The sequence below is a fragment of the Chiloscyllium plagiosum genome, unplaced genomic scaffold, assembly GCF_037043375.1.
Source record: "Chiloscyllium plagiosum isolate Xiang-an unplaced genomic scaffold, Cpla_swu_hap1 HiC_scaffold_22, whole genome shotgun sequence".
In the NCBI taxonomy this organism is placed as follows: Eukaryota; Metazoa; Chordata; class Chondrichthyes; order Orectolobiformes; family Hemiscylliidae; genus Chiloscyllium; species Chiloscyllium plagiosum.
Genome location: NW_028270160.1, coordinates 32,975,657 through 33,002,599, shown reverse-complemented (window position 1 = coordinate 33,002,599; position 26,943 = coordinate 32,975,657). Strand labels below are relative to the sequence as shown.

The following is a 26,943-nucleotide window of genomic DNA, read 5'->3' as shown; positions in this document are numbered from 1 at the left end:
GATTTTCCAACACTTCCCATAGCTAAGTAGGATCTCTCTGATCTTCTTTGGATAGGTCTGAGGTGTTAACCCCTTATTTCCAATGGATATCTTTATTTTTACTGCTTGCTTATCTAGTTCTGCAACAGCTAAATCAAAAAAGTATAACGTCATTCTATCTTTAAAAATCCTACATTTATAAAGGACGTCTGAGGCCTTCCAATTTGTGCTAGCTAATTTGGACTCTTTCTGGTGCTCCCTATCATTGCTAATGTTATCAATGTCTAGGGTTTGCTTTTTTGAACTCTGTCTTTGCGGCTTTCCGCGGAAGCTTTAGCTTATTTTCTTTTTGTTACAAATTAAGCATTCCGTGTACTTGTAGTGATTCTACTTTCTGCGGTCCTTTTGTAGATGTAACTTCTGCATGGTTTCATATCATGTCTGAGAACTTCTCGTGTTTCTCTTTATTCAAGATTTACATTACTGCCTTGTTGTTTTGTAAAAAAAATCCCACCTCTTTTTGTTGGACTGCTGTTGGTTGTGTGGTTTACATCTGGCCTTTGCTCATTAGCATCTCTAGCTCTTGAAGCAACAAAGTTCTTAAAACAGTAAGAGTACAAGATGTGGGTGAGACACCAAGAAAGTGGGTCAAGTTTGAGTCTGAATTGACAGGCATCTGCACAGCATTAAAAATAAGATGATCTTAATCTTTTACAGTGGCCACGGTATGTGGAGAGCTGAGACTGGATATGGTAGGGAAAGGATGATTCATAAAATTTTATTGCTACTCAGTAGTTTTCTGTCCAAATTTCAAATTTTTTGGCATTAAGTAAAGCTGTTTCAGTGTTGCCATCTCTCTCTTCCTGTCAGGTTGTATCAGGTCAGCTGCACGAGAGCTCCCTGTAGTTGCGTGCTCCTATAACAACTTAATATGTCAGAAGGTGAGCTTCTAACGATCTCCCTTGTGAATTCAAGCTGTCCAATCAACAGTTCAGGCAACCTCACTTTCCTGTCTGACCCTACTCTTCCTCGTTGTCTGAAATATCAGAGTCAGGAACAGAGGCAGCAGACTGGCACACAAGCTGTTGGCATTTGTTTTTTTTTGAGTTGCCCCCCTCCTGTATTTCCAAATGGCACTGGAAAATCCCAGTCTAATTTGCTTGTGCTCAGGTTACCCTCATAAATATGACTTAATTTAAATCTTTCTATGGGATATTTCTTGAAAACAGATAAGGTATGCAAAGGATGGATATTTGAATAATAATGTTGAAAAATATATTTGTAGGAAAAGCCACGAAAGCTGAAAATTGGAAGTGTAAAATAATTCTGAGGCTCTGTTTTAGCAAAGTATTTTGCCCAAAACATTTTTTTTTATTTCAAATGCTGCTGACCTGTTGTTCATTCTTCATTTTTTTTCAGTCTATATATTTGTCTAGTATTTAATATTCAGATTTAATGTGCACCTCCACAAACCCCCAGAGGATATCCATCTGTTGTGGTAATATTTTAACTTAATTCCTTTTAAGAAAACCCGACAGTGACCAAGTTAAAAGTTGCTAAATTGTTCCATAGCAAATGTTTTCAAATAGGATCCTGACAATTGTTGGATTTCTTCCATCTGTTGACTCACAAATGATTTAGATCTGTTGCTGAATTTTGTCATTGTATCATGCAACATATAAACAGTCCCTTCAGCCCACTGCGCCCATGCCAATCAACAAACACCCATTTACACTTATCTCATTTACCTGCACTTGCTCCAGTGCTCATCCAGATGCTTCTTAAATGTTGTGAGAGTACCTGCCTCCCTCACTCTCTCAGGCAGCACATTCCTTATTTTGATCACTCTCTGGGTGACCTACTCCACATCTTAAACCTATGCCCTCTGGTCTAAGACATGTCTGTCATGGAGAAAATATCCTCACAATCTACTCTGTCTTAGCCTCTCATAATTTTGTACACCTCAACTCTCAGCCTTGCCTTTCTCTTCCAAGGAAAACACACCCAGTCTATCCAGTCTCCTCTCATTATTAAGACGTTTTATCTCAGGCAATATTTCAGTGAACCTCCTCTGCACCTCTCCAGTACAATCATGTTCTTCCAATAGTGTGGCAAACCAGAATTGCACCCAATATTCCATCTGTGCCCTAACTTACGTTTTATAAATTTGTAACAAGACTCTCTTGCTCCTATATTCCATGCCCTGGTGAATGAAAGGAAGTATCCCATATACTATGTTCACCATCCTGTCACCTATGCTAACACCTTCAGGGATCTATGGACTTGTACACCAAGGTCCCTTTATTTCTCAGTACTCCCTAGAGATCTACCATTTATTAAATTTAATCTGCCATTGTTCTTCCAAACTTTCACCTTCTGCACTTACATCCAGATTGTTAATGTACAAACCAAACTGAAAGGACCCCAGCACCAATCCCTATTGCTGGTCACAGGTTTCCAATCATAAAATAACCCTCTAGCATCATTTGCCTCCTACCTGTAAGCCAGTTTTGGATCCAGTTTGCTAAATTGTCTTGGATCTCATGGGCACTTACCTTTTGGTTCAGCCTTCCATGTGGAACCTTGACAAAGGCCTTACTAAAGTCCATGCAAACTATGTCACTGCACCACTCTTCATTAATATATTTAGTCACCTTATCACAAAAACGCCATTAAATTAGAGAGACTGGATCTCCCTCTTACCAAATCTGTTCTGACTGTCCCTGATCAATCCCTGACTTTCCAAGTGTTGATTAATCCTGTCCCTCATAATTTTTTCTAAAAATATCCCAACCACTGACATCAGACTAACTTGGTATATAATTACCTGGCTTATTCCTGCTGCCCTTCCTGAACATAGAAACCACATTAGCTATCCTGCAGTCATCTGGTATTTCACCTGTGGTCAGTGAAGTTTTAAATCTCTCTGTGAAACCCAGCAATCTTCTCCCTTGTTTCTGAAAGCAACCTTGGGAACATCTCATGGGGATTTTGTGATGCTGGCATTCTTTTGGTAACCAGACAGAAATGTTCAAAGCTAGGGTGAAGAAGCTAAGGATACTTGGTGGAGATTCCTCATACAATATTTAAATCCTCTGATATTTTCCACTTTGGGTATGGGCCCATTTGCATACTGAGGGATAGAAATTTGGTGCCGCTGTGCTGCCTTGAGCAGCAGCAACTCTGAGGCTTACTATTGCTTCCTGGAGACAAATTATGCCACTTCCTGTATATCTTTATTTGGCAAAGAATGGTGACCACCATTGAGCCCCATGTGTTCTCTGAAAAGCTTGGTTTGGCACTATCCTGGGGCCACACAGCCCAATTAGCTGACATAACTCTAGGATCCCAAATTTGAATAAAACATATGAAAACTCTGTCTACACTGATCACTTTATATAATTCGAGTTTAAAACAGCCAGTTACATTAAAGGACAGCACTTACTTTATAGGTTAGATAAATTTATGGCATGTTTTCTATGAAAATGTGTCTGTGGTGTGTTATTGAAGGTGCTTTGATGAGTTCATGGTCTTCATGATAATTCTGCTGCTTCCACAAGACATGGGGAAAGTGTTGGTTGGAGCCAGAGGTGTAGGTATACCTATAGGGATACCAGTCCCTATGGCTTTGCTATACAACAAGGACTAGAGGTTTTGGGGTGGTCAAGGTTTGCTCCTTAGTCTGTGTTAGCTTTGGGCTGGACTGACCCACTCCATGGCAGTGACTGGAGACTGCCTGGTAGATCAGGCAATACACCCAGCATGCTGTGTTCATACCCATCAGCACTCAGCTAAATGCTGCCCTATTGAGATCCATATCTGAGTTCTCAATGGCAGGTCCCTCTCCTCGAGTGTCTGCTGAATACTTGTGAAAACATGGAGTCACTCCACCTATCCAGCTGCACTCCAGACCCATCCACTCCCAGGTCTATCATGATAAATCACTCTCTCTGCCCTGGTGTGAACTTTGCAAGAATTGACAATACAACAAGATTGTTGAATGCAGTTTTCCTATAAGGTACTGCCTTCCTTTAAGCACATTAGGCTAGTTTTACTATATGGATGGCAGAGATCATTTTACAGAGTGCAGAGACTGCAGGCACAAGAATAGAGAATCAATGCAGGAACCACTTGGGCTAAAGTTAAAATTGCTCAGATGAGGTGGTAGTGTACTATCCATGTCAATTTGACGAATCACAACAATTATGCCCCAAAACTAGGGCAAACCAATTTCTTTAATAACAAAACTTGGGGAAATTGAAAATTACTTTTATTGAGTCTGGAGTCAAGAAAGGCAGGTTTTGAACATGAACTCTTTGAACTTCTTGCTTCGGATTCATTTAAGTACTGAATTGAGGGCCATTCAATTTCAGAAGATGTCGTGCGGGATTAAGAAGGATTTACAAAACTATGAAGTTTGAGTTTCTGCAGGCTCCTACTCTGCTGTTCTGCTCACTGTATGCAGTTACCAGCTGAAGGAAAGATTAACCAATATCCTCCCAATTCTTCAGCAATATTAATGCTTCACCTGTTTTGATTTTTAAAAAAGATTTATGTCACTCTGCTTACCTTTGCCAAGAACAGACTGTGCCAGCAATCCAAGTGCAATACTTTTGCAAGGAGCGTGTATTTCATCAAAATCTGTGGCTACGTAAATGTGTAAACACAGTCTGATGATGCATTACGTGGAACACGAGCTTTCAAAACTTCACAATGCTATCAGCAAGGAATAACTTGGCCCTCATTTGCATTACTTTGAGAGGAAGCAATTGAACATAATTACATTTTACATAAAACTGATATTAAAACATAAGACCATAAGAACCAGGAGCAGGAGTAGGCCATCTGGCCCTTCGAGCCTGCTCCACCATTCAATAAGATCTTTTCGTGACCTCAGCTCCCCTTACCCGCCCTCTCACCATAACCCTTAATTCCCTTACTGTTCAAAACATTATCAATCTTAGTTTTAAAAGCATTCAATAAGGAAGCCTCAACTACTTCACTGGGCATGGAATTCCACAGGTTCACAACCCTCTGGGTGAAGAAGTTCCTCCTCAATTCGGTCCTAAATCTGCTCCCCCTAATTTTGAGGCTATGCCATCTTGTCCTAGTTTCACCCGCCAGTGGAAACATCCTCTCTACTTCTATCTTATCTATTCCCTTCATAATTTTATATCTTTCTATAAGATGCCCCTCATTCTTCTAAATTCCAATGAATATAATCCCAGTCTACTCAGTCTCTCCTCATAAACTAACCCCCTTCACCCTGGAATCAACCTCGTGAATTTCCTCTGCAACCCCTCCAGTGCCAGTCCATACTTTCTCAAGTAAGGAGACCGAAACTGCACGCAGTACTCCAGGTGTAGCTTCACCAGTACTCTGTACAGCTGCAACTTAACCTGTCTGCTTTTAAACTTAATCCCTTTAGCAATGAAGGACAAATTAAATTTGCCTTCCTAATTACTGTTGCACCTGCAGACCAACCTTCTGTGATTCATGCACAAGGACACCCCTCTGCACAGCAGAATTTATTTTCCCTCTTTTGCTTCTTTTTTTTTGCGAATATACTTATTAGCAAAAAAAATTTTTTGACTTTACAAAAATACAAAGTTATTGAAAATACAACCAATAACAAATGCCTGTATAATAAAGAGGAAAAAAACCCCACTAATTACAATACAACTACTGTTTACTAACTACTAACCTACCCTATAATACAAAAAAAATCCTAACACTCTGCAAAACAATACCAATAAAAAAGTAAGTGATTAATAGATCAAAAAAAAGAAAAACAAAAGAAAACACAAAAAACACAAAATAGCTATGCTTGGTGCAAAGTTCTCAAACAAATGAATGAGAGTGTTATATACCTGTATTAACTCAGCAGTCCCTCCGCCAAGGCCCAGGTCTCAGCAAACCTAACTATCTTGCCCATAGTTTGAACCCTGAGTCCATCATCCCTGGTCGGAACTCTGTCATACTAACTATAGGCATAAATGGCGAAGTCTTGGATAATGCCTTGACTGTACTAATTACAATAGGATTTCGGCAGTGTTCCATAACTGCCCTCATCTTATCCATAAACATAAACAACAGGTTAATAAGAGGGCATTTTGCCTGGGAGGCCTCGACATCCAGCCATATTTAGCCCGGATCATTAACTACCCAATCGCAGACAAAGGACAGCAGGAAACTCAATTGGTACCTCCTGATGTCTGGAAAATCAGCTCCTCCGCCTCCTTTAGGCAATTGCAATTTAGTAATTGCCACCCACTATGCCAGACAAAGGAACCAAACCAACCCTTAAGTTTCTGCAGCGTTGACCTGGGAAACATTATAGGGAGCATATGCATGGGATAAAGCAAATGAGGAAGACCATTCAACTGAATGAGAGATATTTGGCCCAACCATAAAATTGGAAGACCCTCCCATCTCTGGAGATCCTGCCTAATATTGTTGAGCAAGTGAGCAAAATTAGTCCGAAATAACCGATCAAACTTAGGGGTAATAAAAATGCTTAGATATCAGAACCCCTTTATTTCTTTTTTAAGCACCATTTTAACTTTCTGTCCTGTCTTTAAGGCTGATTGGTCTACGGGATTTCCTGTTTAGTGACCTCCTACTGTTTATTTATTTACTTTTCTATGGTGGTTCAGAAACCGCAGGAAAACATTTTCATAGTGAGAAAGCTCAGTGTCCTTAAATGCTAGATTAGAACTTCTGGGGAGCTAAAATCTGCTGTTTTTTGCCATCTTTCATTGGATGATGAGAGAGATGAAAAGAAAATAGAGGAGTACAATTCCTCTATTATTGAAAGTGATTTGCATTTGTTTTACCAATGACTACAGTTAACCACCTTTATAATTTGATTACTGTATTATGGCATTTATCATCCTCGGCTACCATCTGAGTGTCAGGATAGTAGCAACGAGACCAGAACACCATTAACTTTGAAGCAGAGCACTGACTGAACTGAAGTATTTTTGATTAAGCAGTTCATTAGAATTTGCCTAATCTAGGCATACCTGAACATGGCCAATATCTTCAAAAATATCAAATTAATGGAAAGCTACACTTGTTTACTTAGTACCGGAACATTTTTTGACTTAGTGCTCACTTACCTTTTGGAAGCATGTACCTGAAACTCAGTTGTGTACTACACCTAATTTTTGAACCAAAAAACAGGAGTGGGCCTTTCACCTCTTGAGCCTGTTTTGCCATCCAGTGAGATCATGGCTGATCTGTGGTCAAACTCCATATACCGACCTTTGGCCCATATCCCATCATACCTTTGCTTAACAAAAAAAAATCTCAGATTTAAAACTGACAACTAAGCTAGCATCCAGTGCTGTTTCTGGGAATGATAGCTAAACCTCTATCACTCTTTGTGTGTAGAAGTGGTTCCTAACATTTCTTCTAAATAATCAGATCCTTATTTTTGGACTATGCCCTTAGTTCTAGAACCTTCTCCAAGTGGAAGTAGTTTATGTTTATCTACACTGTCTTTTCCTCTTACTATTTTGAAGACTTCAATCAGATCACCCCTTAACTTTCTAAATTCTAGACAAAACAGGCCTAATTTGTATAATCTCTCTTCATAACTTAGCCCCACAAATCAAGGTATCATTCTTGTAAACTTAGTGTTTTCCATTTCCAGGGCCAATATATCCTTCCAGTGGCTCAGATCTACTCCTGAGACTCCACATGGGTCTAACCAGTGTTTTGTATAGTTGCAGCACAGTCTTTATACGCCAGTCCTCTCAGGGCCAGCATTCCATTAGCTGTCTTGATTATTTTAATTTAATTGACTAGAAAACTGAGAGCAGCATGTGCTCAAATTTTCAATTTTAGCAATGTGAATCTTGATTTTGCTCATTTTTGTTCAAAAAGAATTTTTAGAAATTTAGAGTATAATTTTTTTTTAAATTCACTCTTGGGACAGGGGCATTGCTGACTCGCCAGCATTTACTGCCCATTTGTAGTGGCCCTTGAGAAGATGGTGATGAGCTACCTTCTGGAAGTGCTGTAGTCCATTTAATGTAGATAGACCCACAATCCCTTTAGGGAAAGAATTCCAGGATTTTGACTCAGCGACAATGAAGGAATGGCAATATATTTCCAAGTCTCAGGATGGTGAGTGGCTTGGAGGGAACTTGCAGGGGGTAGTGTTCCCAGGTATCTGCTGCCCTTATCCTTCTTGGTGCAAGTGTTTGTAGATTTGGAAGGTGCTGTCTCAGGAGCTTTGAATTTTAGCAGTGCATTTAGGAATGTATAAAATATAATCGTGCATAATATTTAAACTAATACATTTACAAGAATTATTACATTGAATGGTCATTGTAATCTTGGAGAAATAACTGTGACAATAAACAGATGCTGTTTGTGCAAAAATATGATGTCAGAACAAAGAGTAAACCCAAAAACCTCAAACTAAAAATGAAGCAAGAGAATGTTGTGTCTGTTTGGATCTTTGCCTTTTCAGGATCAGTGATATGATTTTGTTTTTTTTTGAGAGGTAATTCAAGTTTGATTTAAGCTGTGATAATATCACCTGGACCAGATCTTGGTGGCTTCCAAGATAATGGAATGAGTAGAATTTTGGGTTAATTTATCGCAGCTGAAGCAAATATTTCATCCAACCAGTTTTACAATGGTCTTAAATTTGAAACAAAGGTATTTGATAAAATGCCACGACATACGCTTGGTAGCACATTTGTAGCCCATTAGCAGTATAGGTATGAGGTTGGCTGAGTGACCGGAAACCGGGCAGTAGTAAACTGCTGATTTCTGGACTGGAAGAAGGAACATAATGGAGTTCCTTAGGTATTGGCACTGACCAATGCTTTTCTTTAATATATATGACCTAGAACCAGGTGCACAGAGCACAATTTGAAATTTTGCTGATAGTGCAACACTTTAAAATATTGTGAACTGTGAGGTGGATGGTGCTGCACTTCAAGAGCACAAACGCAGTGGAATGGGTTGACATATGGTGGATTACATTTTATGTCTAAGGAGAGACGGCAAAAGAAAGGATATAATTTGAAAGGAAACAGGAACAGCCACCTGCAGGTGTTCACAAATTACTGAAGGAGGGGTTTATAAAATGAAGTGTGGAGTACACAAGTAAGGAAGTTATGTTGAACTTTTATAACACACTGTTTCAATCTCAACTGAGATGTTGTGTCCAATTCTAGGTATAGCATTTTGGAAGCAGGTGAGGGCTTTAGAGAAGATGCAAAAAGAAATTACTCAAATTATTCTAGAAAAGAAGGACTTCAATAACATGGATAGAATGGAAAAGCTTAGGGTTATTCTCCTAAGAGAAAAGAAGGTTGAGAGAGGGTATTTAAATCTGGAAGAATGTAGATATAAAAACCTATATCCCATTGGTGGAAGGTCTGGGAATCAAAGGACACCAATTTAAAGTTGAATGGTGAAGGAACAATGATAATGTGAAGAAAAACATTTTTACCCAGCGGATGGTTGGGGTGTAGAATGCGCTAGGGACAGATTTAATTGTAGCTTTCCAAAGGAAATTGGGCAAGCTCTAGAGAAGAGAATTTGCAGGGCAGTGGGGAAAGGTGAAGGAATGTGATTAACTAAATCACTGAGAGATGGTGCGGGCACAAGAAGCTGAATAGTCACTCCGCAGTAGCCATCTGTTCTGTAAACTTTTAAATGTTCTATTTGAAAATATATTCTAAAAATGAACTGAAAAATATTGGACACCATCAGCTGACTCTCAAGTCAAGATGAATATCTAGTCAGAATTGCAGGTTTCTGCACTGGGTTTTCATGTGACTGAACAGACTGAGTTTTGACCCACAGATCTTTGGACATACAGGGCAAGATAGCCCACAACATAGTGGTTTCTGGATTGCAGGATTTTATTCCTTTTACGTTTCTCCTCTACAGTTGGTCGACCTCATCATTAAGATGTTGTAATTCAAAATATGATGAAGCCTGATGGATAAGTAGTTGCTAATTTGGTAGCAAGCTTTTCCCAGTCATTAACATCAGTGCTGCCATACTTCAAGGAGAGTGTTAGAGTTCCTTTGAAGGGTTTTCTCTGTCCTCCCCTAGAATATGAGAATTTAGAACCAGGTCCTGGCTGGAGGCATGTTTCTTGGCCAATCAGACAGTGTCCAGACCATTGGAGTTGGTTTACCAGGGTTTTGTTTGAATGCTTGTGCAGCTGTCTTCAAGAAGAACACTAGTATTTGTTTGATGGTCCTCCCAATGTATCCAGAGAATAAAGCAGAGGTGTTATTGGTGGAATTTATCTAGAGTTTGGGTGTTGGTGATGCATAGAATTATCTTTAACCTAAAAGAGAGGTGAAGTACTTAGCTGACCAGGTTAGGCTGGTATAAGTTTTGTTTTAGCAACATTTAAGGATGGGCTACATCTCTGATATGACAGAACTGAAGAAATTGAGAGTCACTCCTAAAACGTCAGAGTGAGCAATGACACAGCTGTCACCTGCACATTGTAAATCATATCAATGGTGGTCAGTTTAGTTTTGGCATGGAGGGGTCTGAGCTTTAGGAGATTTCCATCGAGCCAGTAGTTAATGCAACACAGAGCAGTTAATTGTTGAACTGAATAGCCACTTTCAGGTAGATTATAAATAGTATGGGGGCTATCTCTTTTTTTTACTTGATTTGGATTTGTAGACATCTGTTTCAGATCTTCCACTCAATAAACTTGCAGTCCCATGATGATAAAGTAATTGCAGGATTATAATGAAGTTTCTTGAACATTTACATCTTTGAAGCACAATCATAGCTTCCAGATTTACTGAATCAAATATTTTATCATGCTACTGAATGCAGCAAAAAGAGTTGTTGTAGTGGTGTTCTCAATGTTTTTCTTGGATTTGTCTATCAAATGATCACAAATTAAACATACTACTTATTATTCAAATGTGATTCACTTAGATTTGTTTTAACAGTGCAGTATTACTTATTTATTAATTAAATGTTTTTTTAAAATTTATCTTCTTTAATAGTAAGTGGCACTTTGCACTATGAAGTAAGCTCTGATATAGTTGGAGCTATCAGCCTGAAGGTGTGATGATATAGATTGAGGAAGGCACAAGTCTTGAGTAAATCACATGTTTAATGCCAAACTTTTATTTCATGAAGGAAATAGATACTTTAAGGTGAACCAATGCCTTTCTGATCATTTATATTTAAGGTTGCATTGCAGGATTTTTTATACTGTTGACTGATACAGGTAATTAGTGCAATTTACATTTTATGGTATTTCAGCATGTTGTATTTAGTCTCCATATAATCACTTCATTTTGTTTTCTGGCTCGAAGTTGTATCGAGGGAAAGGAAGGAGTCTTTTTTTGGGTAAATTTGAACTTGCCTTTTTCCATCACCAGGGTGTAACATCTTGCTGGGGTAGCATGCTGGAGATCAAGCCCCACTATTCCCAGTGTTGCCACAAAAGTTAAAGATTCAATCAATGTACACAAGATTCTCAAACTTACTTTTTTTATAGACCCAGTTCAACACAAAGCATGGGGCCAGTACTTAAGAAGAATTACTATTTATTCCAAATAAGTAGATTCTAACTACAGGTAAACATCAATGAATTGTTGGTAAATAATTCTACAAGTTAATACTCTAAGCTCCTTATATAACTTTCTCTCTCTCTCTCTCTCTCTCTGTCTCTCTCTCTGTCTCACGCACACACACACTCTAAACCACACGTGTGTATATATATATATACACACACACACGCACTCGCATACACTAACTCATTATCGCACTGTAAAATTATCCTTTTGCTTGTCAGAACTTGCTGTTTATCCATCTTTTTCTCAAGGTGCTTTCATTCCCTAATAGGAAGCTTAGAGTGACTGGGTCACAAATCGCAAAGTCTGTGAGTTACTGACTAAAAGCCACAGTTTACAGCAACTGGTGAGGAAAAAAAATCCTGATATTCTTCAGGTCTTCGATGTTTTATTATAGTGAGAAAGGCACCACATGTCCTTTCAGAGGTTTATTGGCTTCTGGTGGTATTGTTCAGCTACCGAGGAATCAATCACTTTGTTGTCGGCAGGTTTCTTTGTCATTGGTTTGTGGAGTTGTGACCAGTTTCCAATCAGTTACTTGGTAATTTCAGTATTGTACCCACTCTCTGCTGCCAGCCCATCTGCAACTAACCGGTTATACAAAGATATCAATATAAGAACCACTTACAAGAAGTGTTGGTAATTTGCTTGTAAAAAGTGCAGAATGGATGGTGAACTTGACATTGAGCAAATAGAAAACAACTAGCCTATCAGGTTCTAGGATGCATGAGCAGATGAGATCTATAAAATTGTGCACAGTTTGCTGCATTTTTTTGGTTTTCAAAGCAGTCCATTTCTCATTTCAACCCACAATCTAAAATATAGGAGAAAATAAAAAGATGCAACCTTTTCAAAGGCACATTCTCTGGAATTTAATCAGACGTGATAGTTTGATTTTTAGTAAGAGATTCTATTTTTGTTATTTTACTAACTGGTATGACTTTGTTGAGTAGTAATACACCATGCTGGCAGTAGAGGAAAATGTCCTGGTAAAGCTGGAAGTCAGTAAATGTTTGAATTTTGAAAGCATTACCTTTTCATGTGCTGTTTTGTGATTTCTCTTTATAGAATCTCAGGAATTTTCACAGCCCCAGCTCTGTGGGTACCACTGGGAATGATTGCTGTCAACGAGAACAGACCATCTCACCGAGCTCAACTGCAGCAAAGACATGGACACCACACGTCTATGTTTCAACTCCCATGCCAGGCACAACCCCTGCCTGTAGTCCAGAACCACAGCATCATGGGGACTCAGAAAAACCCTCTACTAGCAAAGGGGAAACTGGCAGAGAGAACACTGAGGTGTTTGGGGTTGTGAAGCAAAGCTGGCCAAGTGAGAAGAATGATAAAGACTCCTGGAGGAGGGAAGACGCTGGACAAGATGTATTTCAGCTGGATGGTGAACTTGACATTGAGCAAATAGAAAACAACTAGCCTATCAGGTTCTAGGATGCATGAGCAGATGAGATCTATAAAATTGTGCACAGTTTGCTGCATTTTTTTGTGTTTTTTAAATAGTGTTCCAAGGGCATGTTAAGTCAAACAACTTCACATCTCAGTATGTCTATACCTGAATATTCAATTTGCCAAAAGACAGTCAGACAGTCCTGCATCTGTTGGAGCAAACCCAAATAGGACTGGAGGTAGTTTGTTTTTAACTACTCATTATACACAGATATAATTGTCCGAGACATTGAGTTTGAAGGCACGCTCAAGAAAACGTGGCCCCTCTGTTTTTTTATCGAAGCTTACCGGTAGTAGTTTTATATCAAAACTGCTTCAAATGTAGTGTGAATGATCTTTGCCATTCTGATTTAGTAATTGACACTTTACCCAACATTCCCCCGGCCCCCTACCCCATCCTAACAGATGCCAACTTTCCCAATCCGAAACTGTGATCTCAATGGACTGAAGCCACAAAAGCAATCTGTCACATGCTGCACGTTTGCAGACTGTTTTGTTTGTGTTTTATTTTGTTTCCTTGTACTTACCATCTTATTTTTAAAACTGCCCTAATGTTTAGCTTGCTTTTTTCTTGCAACTAAACTTTGGTATTATCTTGCTGTGGTGAGCAAAGCAGAGCCATTTTAGTTTTGGCTGCTGTCTTATGTTTCCCAGCATGTTTGTACTGCAATACTGAGATATTTTCCTCTGCAATGAGTGAAAATAAAATCAGGAGCAAAATATATTTCTGTGTTTGCAGTGGGACTCAGTCGCTAACTCCTCCAGACAATGCACACTGGTGCAATGAGGCAATTGACTGCCTACCTTGCTGTAAATTCTGATGGGTCTATACCCACTGGTACCTATAGAATGCCAGTTGCTGAGCTCTTAACCAATGGATGTTTGCAACCTGACATGAAAGAAGGGCAAGGCAGGTAGTGAGAGATGGGAAAATCACTTAATATATAATCAGTGGATTTCAAAGTTATAAGAATTCTATCTTTTGAACCACAAATGAATGGAAGTTCATTAACTTCAGTGAAAACATGCAGAAACTTATGGACAGGTCTAAAATCCAGTTGTAAAGGAAACTATCCAGGATTCCTATCATAATCGGAAGAATTGGCATCTCTGGCTTGGACAACACAAAATTCCAATTATCAGTTTTGTGTGTGTGTCTACTATAGACTCAGGGTGTCCATAAATGGACTTTTGAACATTTTTTAAAGAACCCACAACTTTTCTTAATTTATATTAAACTTGTACAATACAGGACAAATGTTTTCTACTGCAAGGATTATTTTCTCATACTGCATGTAACAAATTATCTACAACCTCATTCTTTGCAATACGTTTTTAACCGGAATTAGTTACACGGGAAGTTTAACAGTTAATATCAATGCTGCTGGTTTCAGATAGAACTTCAGAAGGCTATTATTGTAAGTGAGCTGGGAACGAGATGGTGTACAGTGAGGTTACACTTCTAAAGTGTGACTGTCTTTGTTTGTTTATTACAATTTCTGGAATGTCAGGAATTCCAAGAAGAAATGCAAGGATGTCTATGAAAGTATTGACTATTTTAAATTTTTTTTTTCAAATGTAGACCAAGCAATATTTCTGTTGAGACAGTACTACCTGCATGTGCGAGAGAAACTGATGGTAGCAAAATGTGTTATTTAATGTGAAAGGCCTTTCAGCTCATGGAATGCTATCTAGTATGTGATGACTCAGAATTGAGCCATGAAAGCCAGTGACTAATTGTAGTTTTTCCAACCATTATTTGCAGCGATAACGCAGCACTACATAACCTGTTTGCCTTACTGTACTTTGAAAGCTTACACAGTAAATGCTGCAGTTATATATGGCTAATCTGGACATTTCAACTTGATACTTAAGGGAAATTATGCTAGCAAATCTCGATGCATACTTTGTATGAAAAGACTGCTTATATACAGTGAATGCATGGGCTACAGTTGCTGAAATAAATTGGAGAACACTGCTGTATTTCAGAAAATTTGTATGCAATTCTTAACTAGAAGCAAGAAAGTCTTTGAAGATTTGAGGCAAATTCTAAATCAGTAAATCTGATTTCTATGATGAGACTGTCTTCAGCAAAACTGTATCACTTCCTGTTGTTTTACATGGGCTGTTCTCAATTTTCAATAAAAAGAAACTGAAGCTAAACTTGTTTTCTTTCCTTATTATGCTGCCATTGTATGCTGTTCATTATTTGTGCATTTCGCATTCCCCTCTTTCACTGGAATGGATTTGCCTGTCGCAGCAAATTGATGGAATTCAGCAACAATCACAGCGAGGACGATTGGACCCAGTGATGTGCATTAGGGAATGCAAATCAGAATCTGGGAGATTTAAACCACAGGTAAGCAAACATTGCAGACTTGACTGGCAGGTGTTCTGATAGAATTAGCATGGATAGTGTTTGATAAAGCATGGGCGTAAATGGGGCATTTTCAGTTTGGTAGATAGTGAATGATGGAGTGCTGCAGGATTAGTGCTGGGACCCGAACTATTTTAGAGTCTATCAAAATGACTTAGATCAAGAGACAGAGTAATATACCTAACTTTGTTAATGGTACCAAACTAGATGGAAAGATGAGCTATAGGGCAAATGCAGAGCTGCTACAAAGAGGCACAGCCAGTTTATATGTGAACAAGAAGATGGCAGATGGTGTATATCATAGATAACGAAGAAATTATTCAATCTAGTCATCAGGATAGAAAAGCAAAATAAATATTTAGGAGGTGTGAAATGTGCAAGTGTTGATGTTCAAGGAGCCTTGCAAGCGGTCAAAGAATGCAGGAAGTTAGCATACAGATGCAGCAAGCAACTAGGAATGCAAATGGCATGTTGGCTTTTATTGCGAGAGTACTGGAGGTCAGTGGGGGGAAAGAAAAGAAACCTTGCTATAATTGTACAGGGTTTTGGTGAACATTGGTCTCCACATTTAGGAAAGCCTATTCTTGCCCCAGGGTCAATGCAGTGAAGGTTTATCAGGTTGGTCTCTGGGATGAGGGAAGTGGTTGTCCTATGATGCAGAGCAAATTGGGCATTTAGAAGAACAAGAGGCGATCTGATTGAAATGTACAAAATTCTGAGGGAGTTTGATAGATTAGATGCCAAGAGAGTTTTTCCACTGATCTGCGTATCAAAAACACAGGTGCAGTCTTAGGAAAAAGGGTTGATCGTTTAGGACTGAGGTATGGAGTAATTGCTTCACTCCAAAGGCTGATGAATCTTTGGAACTCTCTACCCTAAAACGTTCTGGAATTTCCATTATTGAATCATTTAAGGTTGGGATAGAAGAAATTCAATATGCTGGGCTGGGATGGTAGTGGATCTCAAGATAAGGAATTTGTGGAATGTCCACAAGATTTTCTTTTGAGGCAGCTTGTGGTACGACCCACTAAAGATCAGGTAATTCTGGATTTGGTGATGTGTAATGATGCAGACTTGATTCGGGAGTTTAAGGTGAAGGAACTCCTAGGGGGACAGTGACCATAATGTGATAGAACTTTCTCTACAGTTTGAGGGGGTGAAGTTGGAATCAAATGTAACATTATTACAACTGAGTGAAGGTAACTGCAAAGACATAGTGGAGGTGCTGGCCAGAGTTGCTGGGAAGGTGAGCCGAGCGGGGAAGATGGTGGAGCAGCAATGGCAAAGAGTTTCTGGAGTAACCACAGCAGAAATTCTTCCTAAGGGGAGGATGAGGTAACTGTGGCTGATGAGAGATTGGGAACAGCATAAAAACAAAAGAAAAAGCATGCAATGTGGTGAAGATTAATGGGAAGCCAGAGGACTGGGATGTCTTTAAAAACTGGCAGAGGAGAACTTAAAAAAGCAATAAACTGGGAGAAAATGCAATGTGAGATTAAGCTACCTGGTAATATAAAAGAAGATTGCAAGTGTTCTTTTTAGGTATCTAAAAGATAAGAGCGACAAAAGTGGACATTGGACTGCTGGAATATGAGGCTGGAGAAGTAGTAATGGGAACAAAGAAATGGCAGAGTAATAGGTAAAAGTAAAAGACACCAGCAGCGTACCAGAACCTCAAGAGAGCCGGGGACAAGGCAAGTGTAGCAGTCACCACTAAGGGGAACGTACACGGTGGGGGGCGCTGAAAGGTCTGAAGGTGGATAAATCACCTAGACAAGATGGACTACACTCCAAAATTCTGAAGAAGATACTGAGGAGTTTGTAGAGGTTGTGGTGGTGATCTGTCCGGAATCAGTGGACTCTGGGAGGATCCCAGAGGACTGGAAAATGGCTAATGTAGCATCCCTGTTTAAGAAATGATGGAGGCAGAAGACAGGAAATGATAGCCTGATTTTGGTAAGATTTGAGAGCCCATGTTAAGGATGAAATTATGGAATACTTGTAAGTGCATGCAAAAATAGATCTGAGTCAGCACAGCTTCATCAAGGGAAGATCCTGCCTGGCAAATCTGTTAACAATCTTTGAGGGAGTAACAAACAAGTTAGACAAAAGTGTCCGTGGATGTGATCTAGTTGGATTTCCAGAAGGCCTTTAACAAGGTGCCACAAAGGAGCTGCTAAATAAGATAAGGAGCAAGGTACAGGGGACTCTGAGATTATGTCTAGAAGGCAAGAGATGAGTTGAGAAATGTATCAACCATGATTAAATGCTGGAACAGCTTCAATGTGTCGAATAGCCCAATTCTGCTCCTATATTTAATTTTGGCCTCTCTGAATTAATCGAGCAATCATAAAGAGTAAATGGGACAGTGGAGTTAAATCGCAGGATCAGCAATGATCGTCCTGAATGGCAGATCATGCCCAATATGCTGTATGGTCTGCTCTTATTCTTAATTCTTGACATGCTCAGTTGGTATTTTAGAGAATAAGTTGCCACGTTGAAGTAAGTATATACATGGGACTTGCCAGAAAGCCCAGGTTCAAGTCCCACCTACTTCAGAGGTGTGTCGTAGCGTGTCTGAATAGCTTGATTTAAAACAAAATCTAAAAATAATAAACTAGTTCCTGGTTACACAGAGCAGCCAATTCATGTGTAATCAGAAAGTGTGCATAAATAAATGAGCAGAGCTTTTGTTCCTAACATATGGACACTTGCTATCTTTGTACTTCATGTGTGACTGGTATTATCATTTTGGCATCTACGCTGCAGTGGAGAGATAACTAATATTTTAAAATCATGACACAATTGAAGGAGAGCAAATATGCATCATAAGTATTTTAGAAATATATTTGAGGTAGATTTAAACATGCAAAATCTATCAAGCTCATGCAATGTTAACAACATTTTAAATACATCCATAAAAGTGTTAGTTATTATTGTCTTTCTCTTTAGGCCCTACATACATTAGATTATTTCTTAGCTAGCGAGTATGCAGATATCTTGTTGGAAGGTATTTCTCAATGCTCCTTTATCATGTAGATACCACTGATAGAATATTTTCATGGCCACTTCTGTGTTCGGATCCCATTTGAGCCCGTCATTGATCCTCTGTTGTCAACTGAAATGGAGTGAGCACTGAGGGAGGGCAGGCAGATTCCTAAAGTGGAATGAAAGCACAACAAGAAGACTTGAGATTTGGTGCGGTGGGTGTAGCGGTGGTTGATTTTGAGAAAACGAGCCTTCATATTGTGACCCCTCAGATGCATTATTATAATTTTGAAGATGCAGAGGCTTGGAACTAATAGGGCCATCTGAGTGGAAGGAGAAATCCCTCCAGAGAGTGTGGCCTTTCACATTTTGGCCTTGTCATCACAGCATGAAGCCTGAAACTCCAATTATTCCCTACAACCCTGACTCTGAGGTCCACCCAGTTTGCCATGCAGGAGAAATGGTCAAACTGGTGAATGGGGAATACTTGTGTACTTCAAATCGAAGGGCCAGTCCGTTCATCTTGGAGTATCACTGGTTTTTCTCTCTGGGCAATGTGAGCAAATTCCCAGAAGTATCTACAATGGGTCTTTCCCCTATTAGACCTTTAATCGGTCGAGGTGGCTAACCACTGTTGACTGGGGAGCACCTGTTACTGTTCTTCCCTTAGTGACCAACTCTTATGGGGGAAAAAAAGGGTCACGTAGGCCATCAGAATTGAAGGAGGTCATGCTGGTGACCAATTGAGCAGGCGGTTAAGGGAGATTTCTGATGGCTCCAAGAGTGTGGGGTTGCAGTGGGTCAAAGGAAGGTATATGGAGTTAGGTCACAGATCAGCATGATCTCATTGAAGGATGAAACAGGCTCGATGGGCTGATTGGTCTATTCCTATTCCTAAGTTTGTATGTTCCCATGTGAATTTGAAGCTACCAACCCTTACAACTTATAAAGTCGCCACATTATCATATGTCTCACTGCCGGCCACTCATACAGATTTGCAATCCTGCTCAAAACATTTGACTAAGACTCACAGGCTATGTCGTTCACAGGCTGTTCTAGAAATAAACCAAATTAAAAAGAAAGGAAGATTAGAAAAAACATAGTTAAATGGACAAAACTGTGTTGCAGAAGGTGTCTTGGTACATGAATCACATAAAGTATTGGTGTGCAGTTACAGTTGGTGATTGGGAAGACAATGGGACTATTGTTCATTGCGAGGGAAATGGAACATAAAAGTCAAAGAGGTCTACAAGCACAGAAGATGGCCCATTAGCCCATTGAGTCTGCAATAGTCAAAAACAACTATCTAACTATCCTAATTCCAGTACTTGGTCCGCAATGTTGCAAGTGTACATCCATATACTTAAATGTTATGAAGGTCTCTGCTTCTACCACCTTACAGGCAGTGAGTTCCAGATTCCCACTACCGTCTGGGTGAAAAGAAATTTTCTCACATTCCTCCAAACATTGTTCCCCTTCTATCTATCCCTGCTAGTCATTTAACCCTGCACCAAAGCTTTATCCTGTCTGTGGTCACAGCTGATCTTTTGTGGACTCAACTCCACTTACCTGCCCGCTCACCATAACCCTTAACTCCTTTACTGTTCAAAAATCTATCTTTGTCTTAAAAACATTCAATGAAGAAACCTCAACTGCTTCACTGGGCAGGGAATTCCACAGATTCACAACCCTTTGGTGAAGAGGTTTCTCCTCAACTCATGCCTAATTCTGCTCCTGCTTATTTTGAGGCTATGCCCCCTAGTTTTAGTTTCACCCACCATGGAAACAACCTCCCTGCTTCTATCTTATCTTTTCCATTCATAATTTTCTACGTTTTTACAAGATCTTCCCTCATTCTTCTGAATTCGAATGAGTATATTCTGTCTGCTCGCTCTCTCCCCATTGAATCCCTACAGTGGACAGGCCACTTGGCCCAACAAGTCCACACCGACCATTTGAAGATTAACCCACCCAGACCTAGTACCCTACCATATTATTTTACATTTCCTATGACTAATGCACTTAACCTACACATCCCTGAACACAGTGGGGCAATTTAGCATGACCAATTCACCTAACCTGCTGTAGGAGGAAACTGGAGCATCCGGAGAAAACCCAAGCAGACACGGCGAGAATGTACAAACTCCACACAGTCGCCAGAGACTGGAATCAAACCTGGGTCCCTGGTGCCGTGTGAGGCAGCAGCGCTAACCACTGAGCCACCATGCTGTTCCTCATATGCCAACTCACTATTACTGCAATGTTTAACTTTTAATTTTGCTCGCTCTTTGCAACTTGTTTTTAAGATTCTGTACCTAGGCACTTGTACTTAAGATGGCACCTTGCATGGCAAAATTGTACACTTTTTCACTATATGCCTATACTTTTGTACTTGAGTACATGTGACAATATAATCAAAATTATAGGAAGGATGTAAACACATCTGGAGGAATTGCACATCGGAGGGAGTACAAAAATATTTTACAAGAACAGCGCCAAGCATGTGAAACTTTAGTTAGGGATAGATTGGAGAGATTGGCACTATTCTCCTTGAAGTAGTGTAAGGTTGTTGGAAGGTTTTAAACCATGGAGGGACTGGATACAATAGATAGGGAGAAGCTGTTCCCACTCATATCAGGAACGAGAATGAGACAGTACAGAATGAGACAGCACAGTGAGGCAGCACTGAATGAGACAGTACAGTGAAGCAGCACAGAACGAGACAGCACAGTGAGGCAGTACAGAGTGAGACAGAACAGCGAGGTAGCACGGAGTGAGCACAAAGAACGAGACAGCACAGTGAGGCAGCACAGAGTGAGACAGCACAAGTTTGAAGTGATTTGCAAAAGAAAATCCAGTATGAGGAGGAAAGTATGAGATTTTTCGCAGTTACTCAGGGGTTAGACTACATCCTTTTAATAGTCTAACCTTTCTTGAGTAAGTATTTCACTTAATTCCATAGGAACTATTTAAAGTATCCATGTTTCATTGATTTTCAGAAAGTTCCAGGTGTGCAGGAATTGCCTACAGGAAAATTCATTTCCCAGACAATTTCTTTGGAGAAAGCTAGGAAGGGGATTCTGCATGTTCTCTATGTGCATCGCCGATCTACGCTCACAAAACAACTGTGTGGCCAGTGGAAAATTTGACCCAAGATGTCTCCCATTTAAGATTGAGATAAGAATATTTTTCTCTGAAGAAAGTTTCTCACCTGCAGATTTGTGTTCCCAGCCAGTAGTGGAGGCTAGGACCTTGAATATTTTAAATAGATTCTTGATTGTCAAACGATGGGAGTCGATAGAAAATGGAGTTGAAGCCACAATCAGGTTTATTTTTATTCACTTTTGGGATGTGAATGTTGCTGGCTAGGCCAGCATTTGTTGCCCATCCCTAATTGCCCAGAAGGCTATTAAGAGTCAACCACATTGCTGTGGGTCTGGAGTTAGCCATGATCTTATCAAATAGTGGAGGAGCTCATTAAGCTGAATGGTCTACTCCTGCTAATTTATGTATTCATATACACAGGAAAAACTCAAAATAAGAGAAAATAGCATAAAATACAGATGGGAATGTTTGCTTCAGACTCTAAGTCTGCTCCCGCTATCACCTTCAATGAGGCTTCCATGGGACAAGAACGATTCCAACCATTTTGCCTTTGAGCTGACTTACCTCCAGTTCTCTCTCAAAACCTTCATCCAAAAGAATCTCTTTGCTCTGCTTTATGATTACCTGAGTAACGTGTCTGAGCTTGAGCATGTGTGTTTCAGGTCTTCTGAGTGAAGCAGCAACAGAGAGTTTCAATGTCTGGAGTAGACAGCCAGTGTGATTGTAAAGTGCAAGCATCCATGTTATAAATAATTCCACTTCTATTAGGTATTTAGACAGTCACTGTTTGAGTGCTGCAGCGTTTTGGTTTGTATCAAGAATAATGACTGGAGCCCCACACTGAAATTAAAAGGTTCCTTCTTCGACAAAGATGTATTACAATCTCTGTAGACATGATGAGGAGGTGCAGTTGGGGTGGTCAAATTTAAAAATCTCACAACACCAGGTTATAGTCCAACAGGTTTCAGAGTTCTGCTGATAGTACTTCCAAATAAGCTTGTTGAACTATAACTTGGTGTTGTGTGATTTTTAATCTCTGTAGACACCAGTGGTTCTTTGAAAGCATCAAACTTTCAGTTAACGTGGCTGCAAAAGATACATGTTGTTGAAAATTTTCATCTTCACCGGATCTGATTCAAGAATACGAATTTCAAAAAGAGCAACAATATACACTGCATGAGTAAAGGGTGTTAATTGGTTGACAAGAGAACTCAGACCAACACAATTTGGACTTTAACCTGACAAAAGAACTCTGCTTCATGAGGTGTTGAATGTACCGGGGAAAGTCACCCCCCAAACTTTTATTAAACTTCAAAAAACGGCCAGTCGTTTAGACATTGCCATGAGGAATGCACCAGGCAGCAGGTGTCCACCATCCTTTTATTTAATTGAAAAAGGCACAATGCTGGACATGAGTTGTACTTAACCCTCCATTTACTGTAAATGGAACAACTTAGGACATGCTTCTAGACTAACCCACATGTGAAAAACTCTTCAGCAAACCTTCTGATAGTAATGCCACCAGACCCCTGTCCTTTAAAAAAAGTGCCAAATTCTGACAGGATCCCAAGAGAATCCAGATCTTGAGGATCTCAGCAAGTTGTCAAATGCATACAATGATATTACAGAATGTGGAATAAACAAATCAATCCAGCAGGAGTTCAAGCCTGATACAATTCTCATGTATAAAGGAGAAGGATAAAAATCTGTTGCGACACCCACAGAGAAATTTTGTTGTTTGTGTTAGCAGATTCTAACAAACTCCTACTCAACAGATTGGTAAACCACATAGTAGAATATGTATTGCCAGAAAGTCAAATTGGGTTCAGGAAACACAAAGCCACTTGTGACGTGACTATCACCCTTTGGCAAATACAAGTGAAAATCAGCAAACGACAACTGGAACTCTTCTGTGCATTTGTTGGCTGGTGAAGGTCTCATGGAAAGGCTTGGCTAAACTTGGATATCCTGATAAAACTGTAAATTTAATATTGTAGTTCATGATGGATTGATGACCAGAATCCTTGACTGGTAAATACGTTGGTACCTTTAGTGTAACAAGTGGTGTGAAGCCAGTGTATATCATGGCCCCTCTGCTCTCCAGTATATTCTTTGCTGTCATATATTCTAGGATATGTGATGGAAACAATGATGCAATATATATTTCAATTCCTAAACAGGTATCAATCCGTTCAATCTGAATGACTACAATCCTTGGCTAAGATATTAGAAATGATGATAACATGAATTACTGTTTGCTGATGACTGTGCCTCTGCATCACTCTCTAATTAGAGTCTTCAATGGATTATGGATTGTATTTCAAAAGCATTGATCACTAACGGTTAACCCTCAGTTTAGGGAAGACAAAGATCCTCCACCAACTAAACCCCACTTGCTCGACCCATGAACAACACAACCCTGATGGCTGTAAATAACTTGCCCTATCAAGAAGCACAATCTTCGTGTGTTTGCGTTGAAAGTAAGGTGGTGAATAGAATCCAGAGCAAGATCTGTATTTTCAGCACCATTTCTAAATCCATGTTCCTAAAATTTTGATGCATTTACTGCTCTGTAAATAAAGTTCAAAGGGAGCTGAAAATGATAAATTCTATTGATAGAAATTGAACATATAACAAAACTACCTGCAATATGCTATAAAAAGTCCAAAGTCAAATTATAGCAATTCCTCATTTTCCTTCTAATTTGATATTTTCTTTCTTATTAATTATTTTCTTTTCATTGTTTCTACTTTCATTTCTATTGTTTCAATATTAGTTTCTTCCTCTTTTTATTATTCTGTTTTGGTTCCTCTTTCAGTCAATAATATTTACTCTGACCTCACTGTTTATTTTCTCTAATACCTGACATTTTAGGAACAAAATCTATTTTATATCTGTATTTGCACTTTCTCTACCTAATAGTAACTTCCCCCTATTGTCTTCCCTCCCTTTCTACTCGCTCTGCTGACTGAGTACAATAAGTGGAAAGTATAGTTTTCAATATGTAATCCATGTAGCACAAGGAGTTGAGTTCTTATTGAGTCATGTATCTGAAGGTTTATCCACAACTAACTGAACACACAGATATGCATACATTTACATATACAGTCTGGGCTATATGCTTACTTAGAGTATGATTACATTATATATGTGGTTGTCAGGCTGATAAACCCATTGATTAATTGGCTGCCTAGCTGTCTGTCTAAACTGATGCTGCTTGTTTAAGTGTACAGGGAGTAGGATGGAGACCTTTTTTATGCTAGAACATCACATGTCATGATTTCACTGTCTTAAAGGTGTAGTGCCTTTCTGAGATAGGTTTTAAAAAATGGAAAAAAAAAACCTTTTGATTGATCTTATTCTTCTGTATACATCCTTTTTCAATGCTGCCTGAAATAAATAATAAGGTCATTCATTCGGGATGCATCGGTATACATACTAAGTTCATTGTTGGTTATATGAAGAAGGAAGTTAAAACTTTGCACATTTTGAACACTGGCAGTACAATAACATGTGGGAATGACAGGGGCTGTGCTCCTTGTCACCTTCCCTTCCTAATGCTAAGCCACACCTTGCCTCTGCCTTGACTCTGGACAGGCAAATCAGCCTCAGAATACTGCGGAAGACTAGAACTGCATAAAGAGGACAAAGACCTTGTGTAACTAGTCCCTATTCTCTTCTTCCTCAGCTTTTCACCCAGTAGATTAATGACCACTGAGGATAAAGACCATGAAAACAGGCCCCACAGATTTATGCTTCTGAAATGGACATCTATATGATGGCACATTGTGGCCACTATTCCAAATCTCTGAATCTGGAGTGTCAGCCGTTAGGTTGAAGATTGTGATTTATGAGATGAAGGAATGGAAGGAGCCTTTGTAGACCAAAATATTCAGAAGCCCAGCTGGAAGCACTGTACCCTATGTAAATGAAGAGGAAGTATTGATATCAAATGTATGGTTAAGTTGATGATTTCTTCATGAATATTTTTCAGACCTTTTTAAGATCAGTTTGAACTGACATATACTGATAACTTTTTGGAATTTTGGGGTAACTAAATTTATTAAAAGTAATTTGCAACTGAATATCAGGTTCAGTAATTGTTTTCAATTTTCTGCTTTTTTGGGGCTGTAATTTTTTCTACTTTCCTTCAGTTTTTTTAATGCACAAACAAGTCTTGAAAACATCTGAAAAAGGCTGTGATGTTAACATGGTTTAAAGCTGACTTTAAAAGTTCCTAAATATGCTTTTCATTGTGGCAAATGTTTTGGGCAGCACGGTGACACAGTGGTTAGCACTGCTGCCTCACAGCGCCAGAGACCCGGGTTCAATTCCTGCCTCAGTCGACTGTCTGTGTGGAGTTTGCACATTCTCCCCGTGTCTGCGTGGGTTTCTCCGGGTGCTCCGGTTTCCTCCCACGGTCCAAAAAATGTGCAGGTCAGGTGAATTGGCCATGCTAAATTGCCCGTAGTGTTAGGTGAAAGGGTAAATGTAGGGGTATGGGTCTGGGTTGCACTTCGGAGGGTCGGTGTGGACTTGTTGGGCCGAAGGACCTGTTTCCACACTGTAAGTAATCTAAAAAAAAATTTACTTTGAGGGTAACATAATAGAATAAGTGACACAACTGTTTTTGTTTGGAAATTCATCAATGTTGTCACAAAAGCCAATGAGAAATGTAGCTAAGTGAATTATTCTGAGTTCTGATTTGTTGAAATAACAGTGGTATTTGGGGTTAGTAAGACACAGTTTCTGATTTAAGCAAGTGGCCTATGGTCCTGCAAAGGGTCAGCTTAATAGCAGCAGTTGCACACAAACAGAAAAAAATGCCTTCTAATCACATAAATTATTCCCAATAATTTTAGTTACTTTTTCTCTCTGATCAGGTTGCTCTTCCCCTGAAATTATGTCTGATTTTGTGTGAGAATGAGCAGGGCACCTTCTTCCAGCTTTCAGTTTCTGCTCTGTGACCAGGAGGAAATGTTTTGGCTCCATTCAGCACTTGGCCAGCAGGCCAGGTGAGCAATAAACTAACTCTGTGGGGAATTATAAGTGCACTTCTATTTTGCCATTTAACAGTACAGCATATAGTAACACACAGAGATACAGCACCTTGAGACTACTGATGACCCTAAACTGCCACGTTTACAAATATTGAGATTTAGCTAAAAAGAAGCAAAAAAGATCCCTGATCATTTTTTATTTTTAAAATTACCACTGATGCTAAGTACAGGTCAGATTACTTCTGTAAGGCAGACTGGACAATGATTGATGTGCTTTGGTAAAAGTCTGCTTTTTCTCAATGTGCATTATCCTGTTTCAGACCAATGGGGGCACTTTCTGAGATGTGTGAGCTAATTAGTTACCTGATTATGACATCATTAGTTTGAAAGAAACAGCTCTATTACTTCAGATTGCCATGGGGATGAACAACCATGAAGCAAT

At 39.4% G+C, this 26,943-nt stretch overlaps 1 protein-coding gene across 3 annotated transcripts in view; it reads left to right on the top strand.

The window, feature by feature from the left end:
• The window catches only part of fam53b (family with sequence similarity 53 member B), a 124,151-nt gene extending 108,957 nt beyond the window's left edge, over positions 1 to 15,194 (top strand). For all 3 annotated transcript variants that reach the window (XM_043712642.2, XM_043712643.2, XM_043712641.2), the window contains one exon: positions 12,636 to 15,194. In XM_043712642.2, coding sequence (XP_043568577.1) covers positions 12,636 to 13,001 — 366 coding nt within the window. In that variant the 3' untranslated portion in view covers positions 13,002 to 15,194. The remainder of the gene's footprint in view (positions 1 to 12,635) is intronic.
• Positions 15,195 to 26,943: the final 11,749 nt, after the last annotated feature.